The sequence below is a fragment of the Salvelinus sp. IW2-2015 genome, linkage group LG26, assembly GCF_002910315.2.
Source record: "Salvelinus sp. IW2-2015 linkage group LG26, ASM291031v2, whole genome shotgun sequence".
Classification (NCBI taxonomy): Eukaryota; Metazoa; Chordata; class Actinopteri; order Salmoniformes; family Salmonidae; genus Salvelinus; species Salvelinus sp. IW2-2015.
In genome coordinates, this window is record NC_036866.1 from 41,528,831 (window position 1) to 41,547,046 (window position 18,216).

General features: G+C 43.3%; 1 protein-coding gene across 4 annotated transcripts in view; it reads left to right on the forward strand.

Annotated features, from left to right (window-relative positions):
• The first annotated feature begins 279 nt into the window (after positions 1-279).
• The window catches only part of LOC111952409 (protein fantom), a 28,613-nt gene continuing 10,676 nt past the window's right edge, over positions 280-18,216 (forward strand). For 2 of the 4 annotated variants that reach the window (XM_070435307.1, XM_023971040.2), the window contains 21 exon segments: positions 280-356; positions 784-879; positions 980-1,124; positions 1,280-1,406; positions 1,646-1,832; positions 2,014-2,119; positions 6,679-6,822; positions 7,065-7,170; positions 7,457-7,603; positions 7,884-7,957; positions 8,074-8,213; positions 8,292-8,398; positions 8,504-8,554; positions 9,374-9,553; positions 9,745-9,862; positions 10,013-10,465; positions 10,585-10,727; positions 12,201-12,570; positions 12,799-13,109; positions 13,311-13,487; positions 17,156-17,321. In XM_070435307.1, the coding sequence (XP_070291408.1) occupies positions 792-879; positions 980-1,124; positions 1,280-1,406; positions 1,646-1,832; positions 2,014-2,119; positions 6,679-6,822; positions 7,065-7,170; positions 7,457-7,603; positions 7,884-7,957; positions 8,074-8,213; positions 8,292-8,398; positions 8,504-8,554; positions 9,374-9,553; positions 9,745-9,862; positions 10,013-10,465; positions 10,585-10,727; positions 12,201-12,570; positions 12,799-13,109; positions 13,311-13,487; positions 17,156-17,321 (3,340 nt within the window). In that variant the 5' untranslated portion in view covers positions 280-356; positions 784-791. 4 annotated transcript variants of the gene reach the window in all.

The window sequence follows — 18,216 nt, forward strand, 5'->3', positions numbered from 1 at the left end:
GAGTATTTGGCTGTTTTGGTCCTTGGACCTTAAGGCTAACAGTAAGCTCCATCTTGGGCWAGATTAAGGCTTGTCAACATGGTAATGAAAAGAGACAGTGTAAAAGACACAGTGCATAGGAACATTTACTGAAATAATGCCTATCAGCATTGCAAAGTAGGTTACTGCACCAAATACCTTTTAGATACTGACTCACTGTACATAATATTATGGAAAGTGTGTATCTTTTCTGACTACTGCTCTTCTKCTGAAACTACGTATCCCATGATTCTTTTGAAACGCATGCGCACATGGGGACAGGAAGACGATTGTTTGTTAGCAACAGTCTCTGAGGAGTGAAGTGTTTATGTGAAACGGTAATAAATGTGTAGGAAATGAATAGTTAATTGTAAACATTATGCATGCATGCTTTACTATTGGATAGACAATTTTAAACTGGACGARAGCTAACTTGTTAACTTGCTTTTCCACTCTAAAACGTACGTTAGCTAGTTCATTGAGACTTGGCTTCAGACGAGCCGCTTGTTTTTGTACGTATGTAGACAAACGAACCTAGCTAGCCTATTTGTGAGCTATTTTGACCTAGAAAGAAACATTTAGCTAAGGTAGTAGAACAATAATAAGATGTACGCCTATTCTAGACATTGATAGCAACTACTTAGTACTAGTTAGTTGCATAGTTTTCATSTGACCTTCCTAGCTAAAACAAGCCACAGGAGGCTGTGTCCCGTTAGTTGTCTTTCATTGATGGATAGCTGTAATGTCTCAACCTTTTGTTTCCAGATTGAACCATGTCAACGTTTGCTGACGAGACCGCAGCAGATGTGCCCGTTAAAGACATCACCCTAAACCTCACTAAGGTTGGAGTGGGATTATCAGGTTATTAATGCCATTACTTGACTTTAGTTTACTTTACTCTACCCTATGGACCATAACAATTGGGACTAAACTGGTGGTAACTTCCTGGTTCTGTTTGCAGAGATGCTGGTAGCCCAGAATGCCCGGGCGAGGCAGGCAATCTTGCGGGTGAGCAGGGAGGAGCTGGAGGACAGGTTCCTACGGCTCCATGAGGAAAACCTGCTCCTCAAACAACACACACACAAACAGGAGGACAAAATCAAGAGGTGGGAACTGCACCTGGATGTATGCACACACACGCAACACACACACATTTAGCTAAGGTTTCAACCTCAATGCATACCCCTACAGTATCAAACCTTCTGACCCTTGCCTCTGCTCCCATTCTATTGAACTTCCAACTTCTCTTGGCTTTTCGCAGGATGGCCACCAAGCTGGTGCGCTTGGTGAAGGACCGTCGYCGTGTGGAACAAGTGGCTGCAGGTGGGGTGCGTCCAGGGGGCCGGGACGTGGAGCTGGAGGAGATGATGGAAGAGCTGCAGGAGAAGGTGGACCACTTTGGAAATAAGTGTATGCGTCCAAAATTGCACCCTTATTCCCTATATAGTGCACTAGTTTTTACAAGGTCTCTGGTCAAAAGTASTMTYGGGAATAGGGTGCCATTTGGGACAGAGCCAGTGTTTTCATGAATGCTTTTATGTGTCATCCTCTGGGATTTCAAATGCGCATCTTGTCGATGTACGTTTTCTTTATTTGCAACCCAAAATCGAGTGTAATTCAATTCTAGGTCCAGGAGCTGCAGATGCAGAATGAGGGCCTGAAGCAGCGCCTGTTGGCCGCCAAACAGCAGCTGCAGACGCAGAGCAAACGGCCCACCCCCTATGGCCATGTCCAATCACGAGTCAATACAGGCCTGCGGAAACTGAGGGAGGACACGTTCAGCCTGGCTCAGCTACCCCCTGCTGCCCCCAGAGGTGACCTTTGACATTTTACTGCAGCTCTTTTATACTCTGACACTGAWTCCCAAATGAACTCCTAGTCTTTACTCCCTAGGCGTAGATTGAATAGAAAAGCAATATGGCTTTAGCCTCATTTTCAAATTTAGGAGGGAGTTTTCTATTAGCCTTAACTTTTGTGTCTGTTTGTGTCTCCCAGGCCCTAGAAGTGTGGAGGTAGAGATGAGTGGCAGGGCCCCTCAGGGTCTSCTGCCCAGATACGGACACAGTTTGCTGGACGACGCCAGAGCTGAGATCCGCAACCTGTATGTACTGTTTTTATCAGCTAGCTAGACTGTGGGGGACTGTACTTTTTGCACCATATTAGCAACATCCCCTTCATGATTGCAATGCTCTCTCTCTTTCTCTTTCTCTCTCTATCATCCCGATCTATCTGTCTCTCTTTCACTCAGTCTTTTTCTGTCTCTCTCCATCTCTCTCTCCCCTTCCCTCTCGTTTGTATTTTTTAAATTCATTTTATTAATATATTTGATTATATCTATTTAAGTGATAATGCGCAAGAAGCCGGTGTTTGMAGGATATATTGGCACAGGTGTTGTTAGGGTCGAGACGAAGTCTAGGGCTGGCAAACCATAGCAATATATTCTAAAAACTGGCTTCGGGGGCATTTTCACTTTTACCAAKATATTCAAATAATTATTGACATTTTCWTAAAAAATGTTATTTTGATGAATTTATTAATACTATTTCATCCTTCCACAATATATAGTCCCCACACAAATCTAGGGTTGCTACCCAAGCCYGCTAGTCGTTCGTTCTATCGGTTCGGTTGCCAGACCCAGTCGTTCAGTCTTTTTGTTCTGTATCTATGGATACAGTCGTTCGTTCTAAATGTTCCATTGCCATACTGGCTGGCAACATTCTTATCCCTTGCTTGCTAGCTAGCCAACTACGGCTAACTTACAGTCACATCAAAAAGTGCAGCCCAAATAACAACAGTAGCTGCATTTGCATTTGTTTAAGCTGTTTTCTAGTGACATTTATTTMGACACATCCATAACAATGAGCTAATGAGGCATGATTTCATTTGGCATAGAAAATGTRAGGACACTGTTGTTCAGAGGAGCTAGCCAACAACACAGCTAACATAATCACTTCAAACTGAAGGTGGAAAGACTGCAAACTAGCTGCACRTAATTTCGTTTGACTTTTTTTCGATTMACATTTCTATGTATATATTCCATAAAAATTATGCCAGCTGATTCACGAGTTCAACTGGCTGAGAAACACCGCCTGGCTGTCTCGTCCSGACTCCTGACACGTTCATTACTATGGGACACATGGAGATCAAATTTGAATATTGAAACAATGTTGCAAATTACATGAGAGACAGACAGCAAGGTTTATAGAAATCTCCACTGTTGAAAACTAAATGTTAGTCTCAAAGAAATGTGAGATAATGTCTAGATGCTTTTTATAGTGGAGATCAAGTTTATAAATTGCTTGGCTGGGCTAATGAGACAGTGGATTGCGCAGTCAGATGGAACAGAGTAAATAGGCATTTTAACATCATAGATTTAGCCGGTGGTAACTTGTGGAATAGACACAGACTGGAATGCGGTTTTAACCAATCAGCATTCAGGAATAGACTCACCCGTTGTATAAATTATAATAGAGCCCCACAGTGGTGTCATAAAACCTAGCAGTCAAACAGGACAATGGTCCCAATTGTTTTTCCAACATTTGATAAAAGTCACCTTGTCCTAGAGAGATGTACATGGTTATCAGGGTAAGCCTACATGAAACACAGCCCTTATTTTAAGTGTTTCTAAAATCCCCRATGGGAAAAATGTATGGTGGAAAAACGATTGGAACCATTTCCCTGTTTGACCGCTAGGTTTTATGGGTATTTTGACTCATGCTGTGGTAATCTATACACTGCAGGAGGATCTCCTACAATTTTGCACCAATTTTCTTCATTTTAGGCTCTTACATCCTTCTGGCCACTTTTTATATTCTGCTGTGTTTTGTATTATTTACCCATAATGCTCATTGAATTGACATTCCAAATGACCATTAAATAAAGCTCTGATTGTTTAGTTCTACTATGATTCATTGTGTTGGCCAAAAAAACGTAAGCAAAAAAAACAAACATCCTGCCAAAACTACTATTTTACTTTTCAAAATCCATACAGTCATGAATAATTCTTGCATCATCATTTATCCCATGATGACGTCACTCCGCCCCCCTCCAGCCCTATGAAAGGGACCCCCGGACCATCTAAAAGTAATTCATAGTCTTATCTATCAATCACAAAGCCCAGAAGAAGCAGATTAGCCACCCTGTCCGCAGGCAACACCGCACTAGGGTGTCCCGGCGTCACAGGAGAGGAGGCCGACAGACCCCTGGTAGTGTAGAAATGTTAAAGTCTGCTTAAATAAAAGAGGGCTTTCAACTACACTGAACAAAAATATAAAGGCAACATGTAAAGTGTTGGTCCCATGTTTATGTGCTGAAATAAAAGATTCCAGACATTTTCCATACGCACAAAAAGCTTATTTCTCTAATTTTGTGCACAAATTTGTATACTTTCCTGTTAGTGAGCATTTCTCCTTTGCCAAGATAATCCATCTACCTGACAGGTGTGGCATATCAATAAGCTGATTAAACAGCATGAGCATTACACAGGTGCACCTGGTACTGGGGACAATAAAAGGCCACTCAATGTGCAGTTTTGTCACACAACACAATGCCACAGATGTCTCAAGTTTTGTGGGAGCGTGCAATTGGCATGGTGACTGCATGAATGTCCAGCAGAGCTGTTGTCAAAGAATTTAATGTTCATTTCTCTACCATAAGCRGCCTCTATTGTCGTTTTAAAGAATTTGTCAGTACGTCCAAAAGGCCTCACAACCGCAGACCATGTGTAACCACGCCAGCTCAGGACCTCCACATCTGGATTTTTCACCTGCCGGATCGTCTGAGACCAGCCACCCAGACAGTTGATGAATCTGTGGGTTTGCACGACCAAAGAAWTTCTGCACAAACTGCCAGAAACCATCTCAAGGAAGCTCATCTGCTTGCTCGTCGTCCTCACTAGGGTCTTAACCTGACTGCAGATTGATGCCGTAACTGACTTCAGTGGGAAAATGCTCGCCTTCAATGGCCACTAGCACGCTTCAAAATTGTGCTCTTCACAGATGAATCCCGGTATCAACTGTACCGGGCAGATGGCGTTGTGTAGGCGAGCGGTTTGCTGATGTAAATGTTGTGAACAGACTGCCCCATGGTGGAGGTGGGGTTATGGTTTGGGTAGGCATAAGCTACGGACAACAAACACTTGCATTTTATCGATGGCAATTTGAATGCACAGAGATACCGTGACGAGATCCTGAGGCCCTTTGTCGTGCTATTCATCCGCCGCCATCACCTCATGTTTCAGCATGATAATGCGCGGCCCCATGTGGCAAGGATCTGTACATAATTCCTGGAAGCTGAACATTTCCACGCTGCATGAGGTAAATGGTGGTCACACCAGATACTGACTGGTTTCCTGATGCACGCCGCTCCCTTTTTTTTAAGGTATCTGTGACCAATAGATGCATATCTGTATTCCCAGTCATGTGAAATCCATAGATTAGGGCCAAATGAATTTATTTAAATTGACTGATTTCCTTTTATGAACTGTAACTCAGTAAAATCTTTGAAATTGTTGCATGTTGCGTTTTATATTTTTGTTCAGTGTAATACTGTTACGACACTGACTTGTTGTTATTATTAGATGGTTTATAAGAGTTTTAGGAAATAGAGTTAATAATAGACAAGTAGATAATAATAGCCCAATCTGTTAGGGAAATATACAGTTAAAACATTGAATCATTGTATCTGTCCCTAACAAATAAATACATTAAAACAATGTACAGTACCAGTCAAAAGTTTGGACACACCTACTCATTCCAGGGTTTTTCTTTATTTTTACTGTTTTCTACATTGTAGAATAATAGTGAAGACATCAAAAATATGAAGTAACACATATGGAATCATGTTAGTTTGCATGATTCTTGCCATTCTCCTTCGACCTCTCATCAACGAGCTGTTTTTGCCCACAGGACTGCCGCTGATTGGATGTTATATATATTTTTTGTCTTACCATTCTCGGTAAACCCTAGATAGACACGGTCGTGCGTGAAAAGCCCAGGAGGCAGGTAACTGCCAAAATAAAGGAAACGCCAACGTAATGTCTTAATAGGGCGTTGGCCACCACGATCCAGAACCGCGTCAATGCACCTTGGCATAGATTCTACATGTGTCTGGAACTCTATCGGAGGAATGCGACACCATTTATCCAAGAGAAATATCATAATTTGGTATTTTGTTATTAGTGGTGGAAAACGCTGTCTCAGGCACAGCTCCAGCATCTCCCATAAGTGTTCAATTGGGTTGAGATCTGGTAACTTCGATGGCCATGGCATATGGTTTACATCGTTTTCATCAAACCATTCAGTGACTACTTGTGACCTGTGGATATGGTCATTGTCATCCTTTGGGTTTATAACCTTGGTAGCCAAAATAATGGCCTGCCCAGCAATTTTATACATAACCCAGACATTTTATACATAACCCTGAGCATGATGGGATGTTAATTGCTTAAACAACTCAGGAACCACACCTGTGTTGGAAYCACCTGCTTTCAATATAYCTCGTCATACCTTATCCCTCATTTACTCAAATGGTTCCATTATTTTGGRAGCTACCTGTATATTTAATATTTTTTACTGTTATTATTGTCATTCTCACTTTGCTTGAGCAACAGTAGCCTTGTCGTTCATTCTAATAAAACTAATCTGAARCTTTGTCTGTCAGTGAGAATGTGATTGAGAGTCAACGGTCTCACATAGAGGAGATGGACAGAGCTGCAGAGCTGCTGAGGGACCAGCTGAGGAGGAAGGAGAGAAAATTTGAGGAGTCGCTCCTTCACCTGCGAGAGCAGCAGACCACTGGGCAGAGGTAGCACACCGTGCAGAAGTAGCTACTCTGCAGAAGTAGCTACTCCTCAATCAACTGCATTMAGCACATAAGTTTCAACTTTTGATTGATTTTGTTTTTGGTGGAGATTCACATCCGCAATAAGTGGTAGTGTTCACGTACCTGTATATCTCCAGTTGTTTTTCAGTAACGGCYTACACACACACACACACTATATGMGGAATAGTGATCAAAACCATGCCTCTGTGTTGTGGTGTCTCCAGATCTACTATCAAGGACAACGTGGAGATGATCAGGTTGCAGAAGCAGCTTGTTGAGAAGGGCAACGCGTTCACTGTGCTCGAGGGACGATTCCTACAACTCCAAGAGGTAAAATACAACTGCAAGTTCCAGGAGACACTAGTTCATTAGCAATGCTCTAGCAATGTCCAGTGTGGATTATTTGGGAAATGCAGGTGGCATTAGTACTGCACCAGATCGAGGTTTTAAGAAAATATTTGAGCTGGTAGAAATAAATGGGTTTCAGAATATCTTTTGGTCTCCACCGCACATTCTAYTCAATAGTCGACATGGAAACTTCAAATATCTTGTTCTTTCAATCACATACTATTRAAACCCAGTCACCATGGTAATGACCACCGTGTTGTGATTGCAGAGTCAGAGGACCCTGAAGGCCAGTCACGAAGCTGTGATGGCCAAGGTGGATGAGTTAATGGGCCAGCTGAAAGACGAGCGACTGAGGAGTCTGGGCCTGGAGAGCCAACTACAGGCCAACTCGTTCTCAAAGAGAAGGACAGAGGAGGTAACCTTCCGATACATTTGGGGCTGGTTTCCCAGACCCAGATTGAGCCAAGTCCTCAACTAAAAAAAGCACTTTCAATGGAGATTCTCCATTGAGCGTGCTTTATAGTCCTGGACTAAGCTTAATCTGTCTGGGGAAAATGGGCCTTATGGTTTAGTCATTTAGCAGGCTCTCTTATCGAGAGCAATTTGATGAGATTGAAACAATCTCATAACATTGTAGGGAAACCCTTGGCTAAACTCTTTGGCTAATAAACGATCCTCTTTTTAATGAAACACAGTTGCAGGAGCAAATCTTTGACCTGGAGAAGGAGAGGGTGTTGCTGAAGGAGAACTGTGATAAACTGGTGAYCAGGTGAGGGATTGGACACCACGTTTGTACGTTGCTTTGCATGTTGAAATCCTATATTGAAAAACTCTTCTCTGTACGATCATTTTGTGAGTATATGACATATGGTTTTGTGTTCCCAGTGCTTTCGATGTAAGCCAGGATCAGAAATTTAGGACGCGGGAGCAGCAGCTGAAACTACAGATAGCCCAGCTAGAGTTGGCACTGAAGTCGGACCTGACAGACAAAAACGAGATTCTGGACAAGATCAAGGTTGAAAGAGGTAACTGTCGACCAGAACGTTTTGTGTCCATTCAGAAACATTTTACATTGAAATGTTTTAATTGTGTTACTKTTTTAGATATGAACGAAAAATTGAGCCAAGAAAAGGAAGACATTCAGCTTCGGTTCCTGGAACAAAAGCAGCAGTTAGATGAAATAAGGGATCGAATAAAGTTTTACACCAAGGTACAGGAGCCGGTTCTCACTCCATATATAAATGAATGTGTTTTTTAATGTGTGTACCTCGACCAACGTGGTTATAGATGTGCGTTCGTGTTTTTTCTCTTCCAGGAGAGTGAGGTCGATGTGGCAGAGCTCAGTGAGGCACTGATGCTAATCAAGGTATTTGGTCATTTTACCTCAAATCAAATGTATTTAGAAAGCCCTTTTTACATCAGTAGATGTCACAAAGTACTTATACAGAAACACAGCCTAAAATCCCAAACAACAAGCAATGCAGATAYTAGTAGCAAGGTGGCTAGGAAAATCTCCCTAGAAAGGCAGAAACCTAGGAAGAAACCTAGAGGGGGGAACCAGGCTCTGAGGGGTGGCCAGTCTTCTTCTGGCTGTGCCGGGTGGCGATTAGAGTACATGGCCATTTAGGCCAGATCGGTCTCTTATCTCTACCTGAAATCATGCTCTAAGGCAGGGCTGCCCAACCCTCTTCCTGGAGATCTACTGTCCTGTAGGTTTTCAGTCCAACCCTAATTTAGCATATCTGATTCAGCTAGTTAAGGTCTTGTTGAGCAGCTAATTAGTAGAATCAGGTGTGTTAAATTAGGGTTGMACTGAAAACCCACACTGAAAACCCTAGGTCTCCAGGAAGAGGGTTGGGCAGCCCTACTGTAAGGTCCACTTTGACCATATACAGCATCACCATATGTTAATACTCCCATCCACAAGGGGGCACCGTGCATTACAGTTTACACTGAAATTAACACCTTTCCCGTTTGTCACTAGTTACCACAGCCGCAAAGTAAAAAATACCTCCTTTTTGTTTTAATTTAAGGTTAGTCATAAGGTTAGCAGTGTGGTCAATGTTAGGGATCAGGTTAGGGTTAGGTTTATAATCATTGTAAATTATAGCAATAGGTGGGGTTTAGACAAAATTATGACTTTGTTGCTGTGGTAACTAGTGACAACCATTCTTCCCTCCCTCAGGTGCGTAAGTCCCAGAGGAGTGGTGAGCTGGGCTTCCTGGAGCAGGTGGAGGAGGAGGTGCGTAGCGACACGGAGCACTCCATGAGGGAGCTGCAGGCCACGCACGCTGAGACCATCCATGAGCTGGAGAAGACCAGGAACATGCTCATAGTCCAGCACAAGATCAACAAGGACTACCAGGTACGTGGTTATACACAGCATGAATCACTTGGACTACACAAATAACTAGATATTCCATAACATTTGCAACAAGGACAATTGAATGGTGTCTTACATGACACATACTTTAGAAATGTTCTTAATTCGTAGTATTTCACTTGATAAGGTGACATACCTTTTTTTTAAAGTTACACCGTATTCTTGTGTCTCAGGCGGAAGTTGAAGCGGTGACACGTAAGATGGATGACTCCAAACTGCAGTACGAGCTAAAGTTGGAACGCCTTGCCCAGCTGCTGGACATGAGGGCTGCCAAGATCAAGAAACTAGAGGGTGTGTATTTATTCTGTCACGATTATTGTGTGTTGTGGTGATTTTATTGTTATGTCTAGTTTTGTGGTGTTTGGTCGTGTCTGGTTTTGTCTTTATTGTCATTTTAACTGATTTCCTTGTTGTACTGTACTCTCTCCGTTCACCCCGCAGCCCAACTGAAAGACATTGCCTATGGCACCAAATCACACGTTTTCAAACCCGAGGTTACCGACGACGACGTGGCCGACGAGTTCGACGAGACCGTACACCTAGAGCGTGGAGAGAACCTTCTGGAAATCCACATCGGCATGGCAACCCTCACCCCAGTCGCCCTGGAGACACTGAGCGACCGCGAGCCCTCCACCTTCTGCACCTARGCCTTCTACGATTTCGAGCTGCAGGCTACACCCGTAGTCAGGGGAGCCCGGCCGGCGTACGGCTTCACGTCGCAGTACGTGGTGAGGGTGGACGACCTATTCCTGCAGTACCTCCACACGGGTTCGGTGACGCTGGAGCTGCAGCTGGCCCGGGGCATGGATTTTACGACAGTGGCTGTGGGGCAGCTCAGGCTGTCGCAGCTCCTGGAGAACGACAGCAAAGCCCATGGGACCGTACAGCTGGTTGGTGAGTGGAGGGGTTTTAATATGGACTTCTTTCTACCAGGGTATGTAACTCAGATTCTCAGGTATCTACTGCATATCCAGTGCCTACAATAACTCTGCTTTCTCCTTTCTGCTCCTCAGGTGTGGCTGGCGAGGTGCAGTCATTTGGCTCTGTGGAGTACTGGGTGAGGCTGCGGGTGCCCATGGAGCAGGCCATCCGGCTGTACAAGGAGAGAGTGAAAGCCCTGGGCTACCTCAGCTCTGCTTTCAATGCGGAACAGCAGGTAGCTAGTGGACAATGTAACCAAACTAATCTTTCTTGGACAGACTACGTAAAAAATGGTACCATACATGCACTATATGGTCAAACGTATGTGGACATCCCTTCAAATGACAAGACTAGGCTATTTCAGCCACACCCGTTGCTGACAGGTGTATAAAATCGAGCACACAGCCATGCAATCTCCATAGACAAACATTGGCAGTAGAATTTCCTTACTGAAGAGCTCAGTGACTTTCAACGTGGCACCGTCATAGGATGACACCTTTCCAACAAGTCAGTTRGTCAAATTTCTACCCTGCTAGAGCTGCCCTGGTCAATCGAAAGTGCTGTTATTGTGAAGTGGAAATGTCTAGGCGCTATATCGACTCAGTCGCGAAGTGGTAGACCACACAAGCTCACAGAACAGGACCACCGAGGGCTGAAGCGCTTAAAAATCATCTGTACTCGGTTGCAACACTCACTCCCAAGTTCCAAACTGCCTCTGGAAGTAACGTCAGCACAAGATCTGTTCATCGGTATAGCTTCATGAAATGGGTTTCCATGGTCGAGCAGCCGTACATAAGCCTAAGATCACCATGTGCGATGCCAAACGTCGGCTGGAGTGGTGTAAAGCTCACCGCCATTGGACTCTTGTGCAGTGGAAACGCGTTCTCTGGAGTGATGAATCACGCTTCACCATCTGACAGTCCTACGGACTAATCTAGGTTTGGCGGAAGCCAGGAAAACGCTACCTGTCCCAATGCATTGTGGCAACTGTAAAGTTTGGTGGAGAAGGAATAATGGTCTGGGGCTGTTTTTCATGGTTCGGGGCTAGGTCCCTTAGTTCCAGTGAAGGGAAATCTTTGCTACAGCATAGAATGACATTCTAGACGATCCTGTGCTTTCCTGTTTCAGCATGACAATGCCCCTGTGCACAAAGCAAGGTCCATACAGAAATGGTTTGTCAAGATTGGTGTGGAAGAACTTGACTGGCCTGCACAGAGCCTTGACCTCAACCCCATCGAGCCAGGCCTAATCGCCCAACATCAGTGCCCGACCTCACTAATGCTCTTGTGAAAGAATGGAAGCAAGTCCCCGCAGCAATGTTCCAACATCTAGTGGAAAGCCTTCGCGGAAGAGTGGAGGCTGTTATAACAGGAAAAGGGGGACCAACTTAATATTAATGCCCATGACTTTAGAATAAGATGTTCGACGAGTAGGTGTCTACATACTTTTGGATGCATCGCATAACGAGCAGCAGTATTTCCGGTGCTTGAACCCAGAACTTAATCTGACCAAATTCTATGAGATTTTAGTTCRGGGTTAAACAAGKTTCATAACCATACCACAACACAGAACTAGAAAAATGTAATGTCTACCCTATTTTGGTGGTTCAATGTTGGTGCTTCAATTTCACAAAACTTTTAAAATACTTATTTCCTATTTGGCCCGTAAATCCTTACTAACCCCACTCTGTTTTTCTATAATCCCTCAGGAGTCAACCTCAACCCTAACCCCCCATTCAGTGTCAGCTGACGGAGGCATGAACCTGAATGAGCTCAACGTCACCGTCCGATGCTGCAGCAACCTGACATCCCGCCATGCCCACCCACCCAGCCCCTACGTGGTCTACCAGTTCTATGACTTCCCTGACCACGACACCTGCATCGTGGGCGACTGCAGCGAGCCTCAGTTTGAGGACAACATGTCCTTCCCAGTGGCCATGGAGGCAGAGCTGGACAGCTACCTGAAGGCAGGGGCTCTGCTGCTCTACGTGTTCGATGACCACGATACCCAGAGTGAGATGTACCTGGGCAAGGCCAGGGTGCCCCTCCTGTCTCTGGCCCACGACAAGGCCATCACTGGTTAGTTTGGTAGTTAGTCAGGGTGGTTAGTTAGAGCAACTATACTGGTAATTATTGACTTTGAGTGTGTTTGTATGGATACTTTTATCTGTCTCTTCAAACTGCGTACATTACTTCCATGTTTTGCCTATTTTATTGAATCTTAGTCACACACYACTCTTTTTGTTTGAGTGGGACCAGTTGGGCCACTCCAACCATCGACATGCCCTCTGTGTGTCCACATCTCAGGTACATTTGAGCTGACTGACCCGTCCGGCCTCCCCAGTGGCCATATTGATGTGACGCTGAAGTGGAAGTTCACCTACCTGCCTCCTCCTGGCTCTACCATGACAGTTGAGCAGGCCAAGTTTGTACCCAAAGAGAGACCAGTGAAGCTAACAACACGAAAGGTAGAGGAGAAGAAGGTGGAAGTGGAGGAAAAGGGGGAAGAGGAGGAGGAGGAGAGGGAGGGGAAGAAAGAGGAGTTGAGGATGATGGTGAAGGAAGAGAAAAGTGCCAAAGCTCTTCTTCCTCTTCCTACTACTTCCACTGCATCTGAGGTAAGTACAGGTACTATGAGGGTAATGTTAGCTTGGTCTGGGATGGTTTGATGGATTTTGAGGTGGCTTCCAGTACAGAAATAGTATTTACTACAATGTACCTTTTGAAAGGCAATTTGATGGGAAAGGATTGCAGTATGTTTCAGTTACCTTTTGGTTCTTGATTTGTCATGAAATTGTGTTTGATTCTTGTCTCCCGAGATACCGTTACCAAAACCTAGACTACGGACCTTGGTGAAAGAAAAAGCGGCAAGCAAAAAAGTCTCATTCGTGGATGTCACAGCACCCGAAAATCAAGAAGCTGAAAATGTTTCATGTCCCTCTATTTTGCCTGGAACAGAGAAAAGGGAAGTCTCAAAGTTACCGCCCCTAACAAAGGTACTTTATGTCTCTGTCTCTGAGTTATATGTTATATTAAACATACCTTTTCTGGGGTTTGGTGTAGAGGTCGACCGATTATGATTTTTCAACGCCGATACCGATTATTGGAGGACCAAAAAAGCCGATACCGATTAATCGGCAGATTTTTTTTTAATTTACAAAAAATAAGAAAACAAATGTATTTGTAATAATGACAATTACAACAATACTGAATGAACACTTATTTTAACTTAATATAATACATCAATAAAATCAATTTAGCCTCAAATAAATAATGAAACATGTTCAATTTTGTTTAAATAATGCAAAAACTAAGTGTTGGAGAAGAAAGTAAAAGTGCAATATGTGCCATGTAAGAAAGCTAATGTTTAAGTTCCTTGCTCAGAACATGAGAGCATATGAAAGCTGGTGGTTCCTTTTAACATGAGTCTTCAATATTCCCAGGTAAGAAGTTTTAGGTTGTAGTTATTATAGGACTATTTCTCTCTATACGGTTTGTATTTCATATACCTTTGACTATTGATGTTCTTAGGCACTTTAGTATGCCAGTGTAACAGTATAGCTTCCATTCCTCTCTCGCCGCTACCTGGGCTCGAACCAGGACACACGTCGACAACAACCACCCTCGAAGCAGCGTTACCCATGCAGAGACAAGGGGAACAACTACTCCAAGTCTCAGAGCGAGTGACATTTTTTAATGCTGTTAGCGCGCACCCCGCTAACTGGCTAGCCATTCACATCGGTTACACCAGCCTAATCTCGGGAGTTGATAGGCTTGAAGTCATAAACAGCGCAATAGCTGCTGGCAAACGCATGAAAGATGCTGTTATTGATGAGCTTACAAGCCTGCTGCTGCCCACCACCGCTCAGTCAGACTGTTCTATCAAATCATAGACTTAATTATAACATAATAAACACCAGAAATACGAGCCGTAGGTCATTAATATGGTCGAATTCGGAAAACTATCATCTCAAAAACAAAACATTTATTCTTTTACGGAACCGTTCCGTATTTTATCTAACGGGTGGCATCCATAAGTCTAAATATTCCTGTTACATTGCACAACCTTCAATGTTATGTCATAATTGCGTAAAATTCTGGCAAATTAGTTCGCAATGAGCCAGGCGGCCCAAACTGTTGCATATACCCTGACTCTGCGTGCAATGAACGCAAAGAGAAGTGACACAATTTACCTGGTTAATATTGCCTGCTAACCTGGATTTCTTTTAGCTAAATATGCAGGTTTAAAATATATACTCTCTGTGTATGTGTTTTAAGAACAGGACATGATTGCTATGTTGGTTAGGTTCACGGTTGGAGCAACGACAGTCCTTTTTCGCGATGCGCACTGCATCGATTTATATGCAACGCAGGACCGCTAGATAAACTAGTAATAATACCACATGTGTAGTTTATTAACAGTGAATTATTATTGATTGATTGATAGTTTTTTATATAGATAAGTTTAATGCTAGCTAGCTAACTTACCTTGGCTTCTTACTGCATTCGCGTACAAGGCCGGGCTCCTCGTGAGGCAGGTGGTTAGAGATTGGAACTAGTTAACCGTGAGTTGAAGATTGATCCCTGACTGACACAGAGGTATTAACAAATTGTTCATACTCCCCTGAGCTAAGGCAGTTAAATACTCCACACGTTCTCGGCCGTCCTTGCAAAATATAGAATGTGTTCTTATACCTGACTTGACTCAGTTAAATAAGAGGTAAAATAATAAATTCGGCACAAATCGGCGGTCCGAAATTACAATTCACCTGTAGCGATTGTTCCATTGTTAAATTAACTTGATCGGTCCTAATAATCGGCCCACTTCACCGAATTAAATATGGTCCGTACTTCGTACTCGTAGTTTGAGTGACTTATCTGGGTTATTTTCTTCCATTATGTAGTTGTAATTTTAGCTTGTGTGTGTTGTATTACATGTTGAAGTGTTAAGTTTACATACACCTTAAGCCAAATCACATTAATAAAACCCTAATCTTTTCTTAAAATTCATGGTCTATATTAATCCTAGTAGAAAGTGACTTGTTTTATGCAGTTAGTTCCACCACTTTATGTTGAATTTTGAATATGTCAGCATGATATAAGTGAGAGAGAATTAATTTATTTTTCAGTTTTAATTTCTTTAATGCACATTCCTCCCAGGTGGGGTCAATAATTTACATACACTCATAGTATAGTTTGGTAGCCATTCGCCTTTTTGTTGGTGATCCCTCTTCCCTCAAGTCTTCCACAACAAGTTGGGTGAATTTTGTCCATTCTCCTGACAGGCTGGTGTAACTGGGTCAGGTTTGTAGGCTCCTTGCTCCACACGCTTTTCAGTTCTGCCCACAATTTTCTTAGATTGAGGTCAGGCTTTGTGATGGCCACTCCATACTTGACTTTGTGCCCTTAACCATTTTGCCACAACTTTGGAAGTATGCTTGGGGTCATTGTCCATTTGGAAGACCATTTGCGACCAAGCTTTAACTTCCTGACTGATGTCTGAGATGTAGCTTCAATATATCCACATAATTTTCCTACCTCATGATGCCATCTATTTTGTGAAGTGCACCAGCCTCCTGCAGCAAAGCACCCCCACAACATGATGCTCCACCCCCGTGCTTCACGGTTGGGATGGTGTTCTTCGGCTTGCAAGCCTCTCCCTTTTCCTCCAAACATAACGATGGTCGTTAAGCCAAACAGTTCTATTTTTGATTCATTTAGACAAGAGACATTTCTCCAAAAAGTACAATCTTTGTCCCCATGTGCAGTTGCAAACCGTAGTCTGGCTTTTTATGGCGGTTTTGGAGCAGCGGCTTCTTCCTTGCTGAGCGGCCTTTTCAGGTTATGTCGAATATAGGATTGTTTTACTGTGGATATAGATACTTTTGTACCTGTTTCCTCCAGCATCTCACAAGGTCCTTGCTGTTTGTTCTGGATTGATTTGCACTTTTCACACCAAAGTACGTTCATCTCTAGGAGACAGAACGCGTCTCCCCCTTCCACGGTTGCATGGTCCCATGGTGTTTATACTTGAGTACTATTGTTTGTACAGATGACGTAGTACCTTCAGGCGTTTGGAAATTGCTCCCAAGGATGAACCAGACTTGTGGAGGTCTTCAATTTTTTTTATGAGGTCTTGGCTGTTTTTATTTGATTTTCCCATGATGTCAAGCAAAAGGCACTGAGTTTTGTAGGCCTTGAAATACATCCACAGGTACACCTCCAATTGACTCAGTCTAATTGACATAATTTATCAGAAGCTTCTAAAGCCAGACCTTACATTTGCTGCGAATTTTCCAAGCTGTTTAAAGGCACAGTCAACTTAGTGTATGTAAACTTCTGACCCACTGAAATTGTGATACAGTGAATTATAAGTGAAGTAATCTGTCTGTAAACAATTGTTGGAAAAATTACTTGTGTCATGCACAAAGTAGATGTCCTAACCAAATTGCCAAAACTGTAGTTTGTTAACAATACATTTGTGGAGTGGTTGAAAAACGAGTTTTAATGACTCCAACCTAAGGGTATGTAAACTTCCGACTTCAGCTGTACACTGGACCTGTAATGAGGCAATTCAATGTGATGATTAAGCTTTATTTAGAGTTACTATCTACTGTGAGATTATGCAAGGGATGCATGCATAGAACGGTGATGTGCTCCACAGGTGGTCACAGGGTCAGAGGTAGCACCAGAGCCTCCTCAGAGCACCACAGAGGAAGAGGATGATGAGGAAGAGTCTCACTTCTCTGAGGGACAAGTGATCGMAGCCAGCTCTCAGTCTACCTCAGACGAATCAGACATTTCCGAGGAGGTTCTCGAACAGATGGAAGGTAAGCACCTCACTGACATCAACAACCAGTTTCCTTGGTCCAATGATAATGCTAATAATTTGTATCAGGTCCTATCGGAATTGGGAAGGATATGTTTGTTTTCCCTGCTCTCCCTGTCTTGTGTTTTGGAGTGCAGCTGCTGTACTCTGTTTAGATTTGCAACCAGTTTTTCTACTTCTTGCATCAATCTGAATCATTTTCCAGCAAGGCCTAATTTACAAACAAAACCCAAACCTGTACTGTAACTCTCTTAAGTATGACTTTAGTGTACAGTACCTACTTTTTAGTCTGAGTTAGGATAGGGTTAGGGCTGCAGGTCAGCTCTGGCTCTTCAGCCTTAATAGCCAAATGTACATTTACATTTTAGTCATTTAGCAGACGCTCTTATCCAGTCCATGCATTTTTGTCCTGGTCCCCTGTGGGAATCGAACCCGCAACCCTGCCGTTGCAAGCGTCGTGCTCTACCAACTGAGCCCCACGGGACCAAATCCCCTATGGATCCTTAGGAAAGAAATACTTACTATTGTATTCTCTTTCAAGTGCAAACAGTCCATGCTATTGTTTGTTGACATGTTTCTTCACCAGAAAACCCATAAATATTTGAGTTCTGCTGCCAATAGTCTTCAGGCTGGGGATAGCTGAGCCCATCAATGTTAATGCTGACCTTGAGTAGTACGGGAGAGACCCCCCCCCCCCCTTCAGTGTTCAGCAGTGGTACATATCACTCAGCCTGCATCAATGAAACTTGCTGTCAACACGTCAACGCCAATAAGAATAGGTGATGTCATGTCAACTGTTATCATTCTCCCCAGTTTCTTTCAAAACACGCATGCAGTGTACACACGCACACGCTCACAGCAACACTTATGATCCTCTCCTACTCTATTGCTCAGTA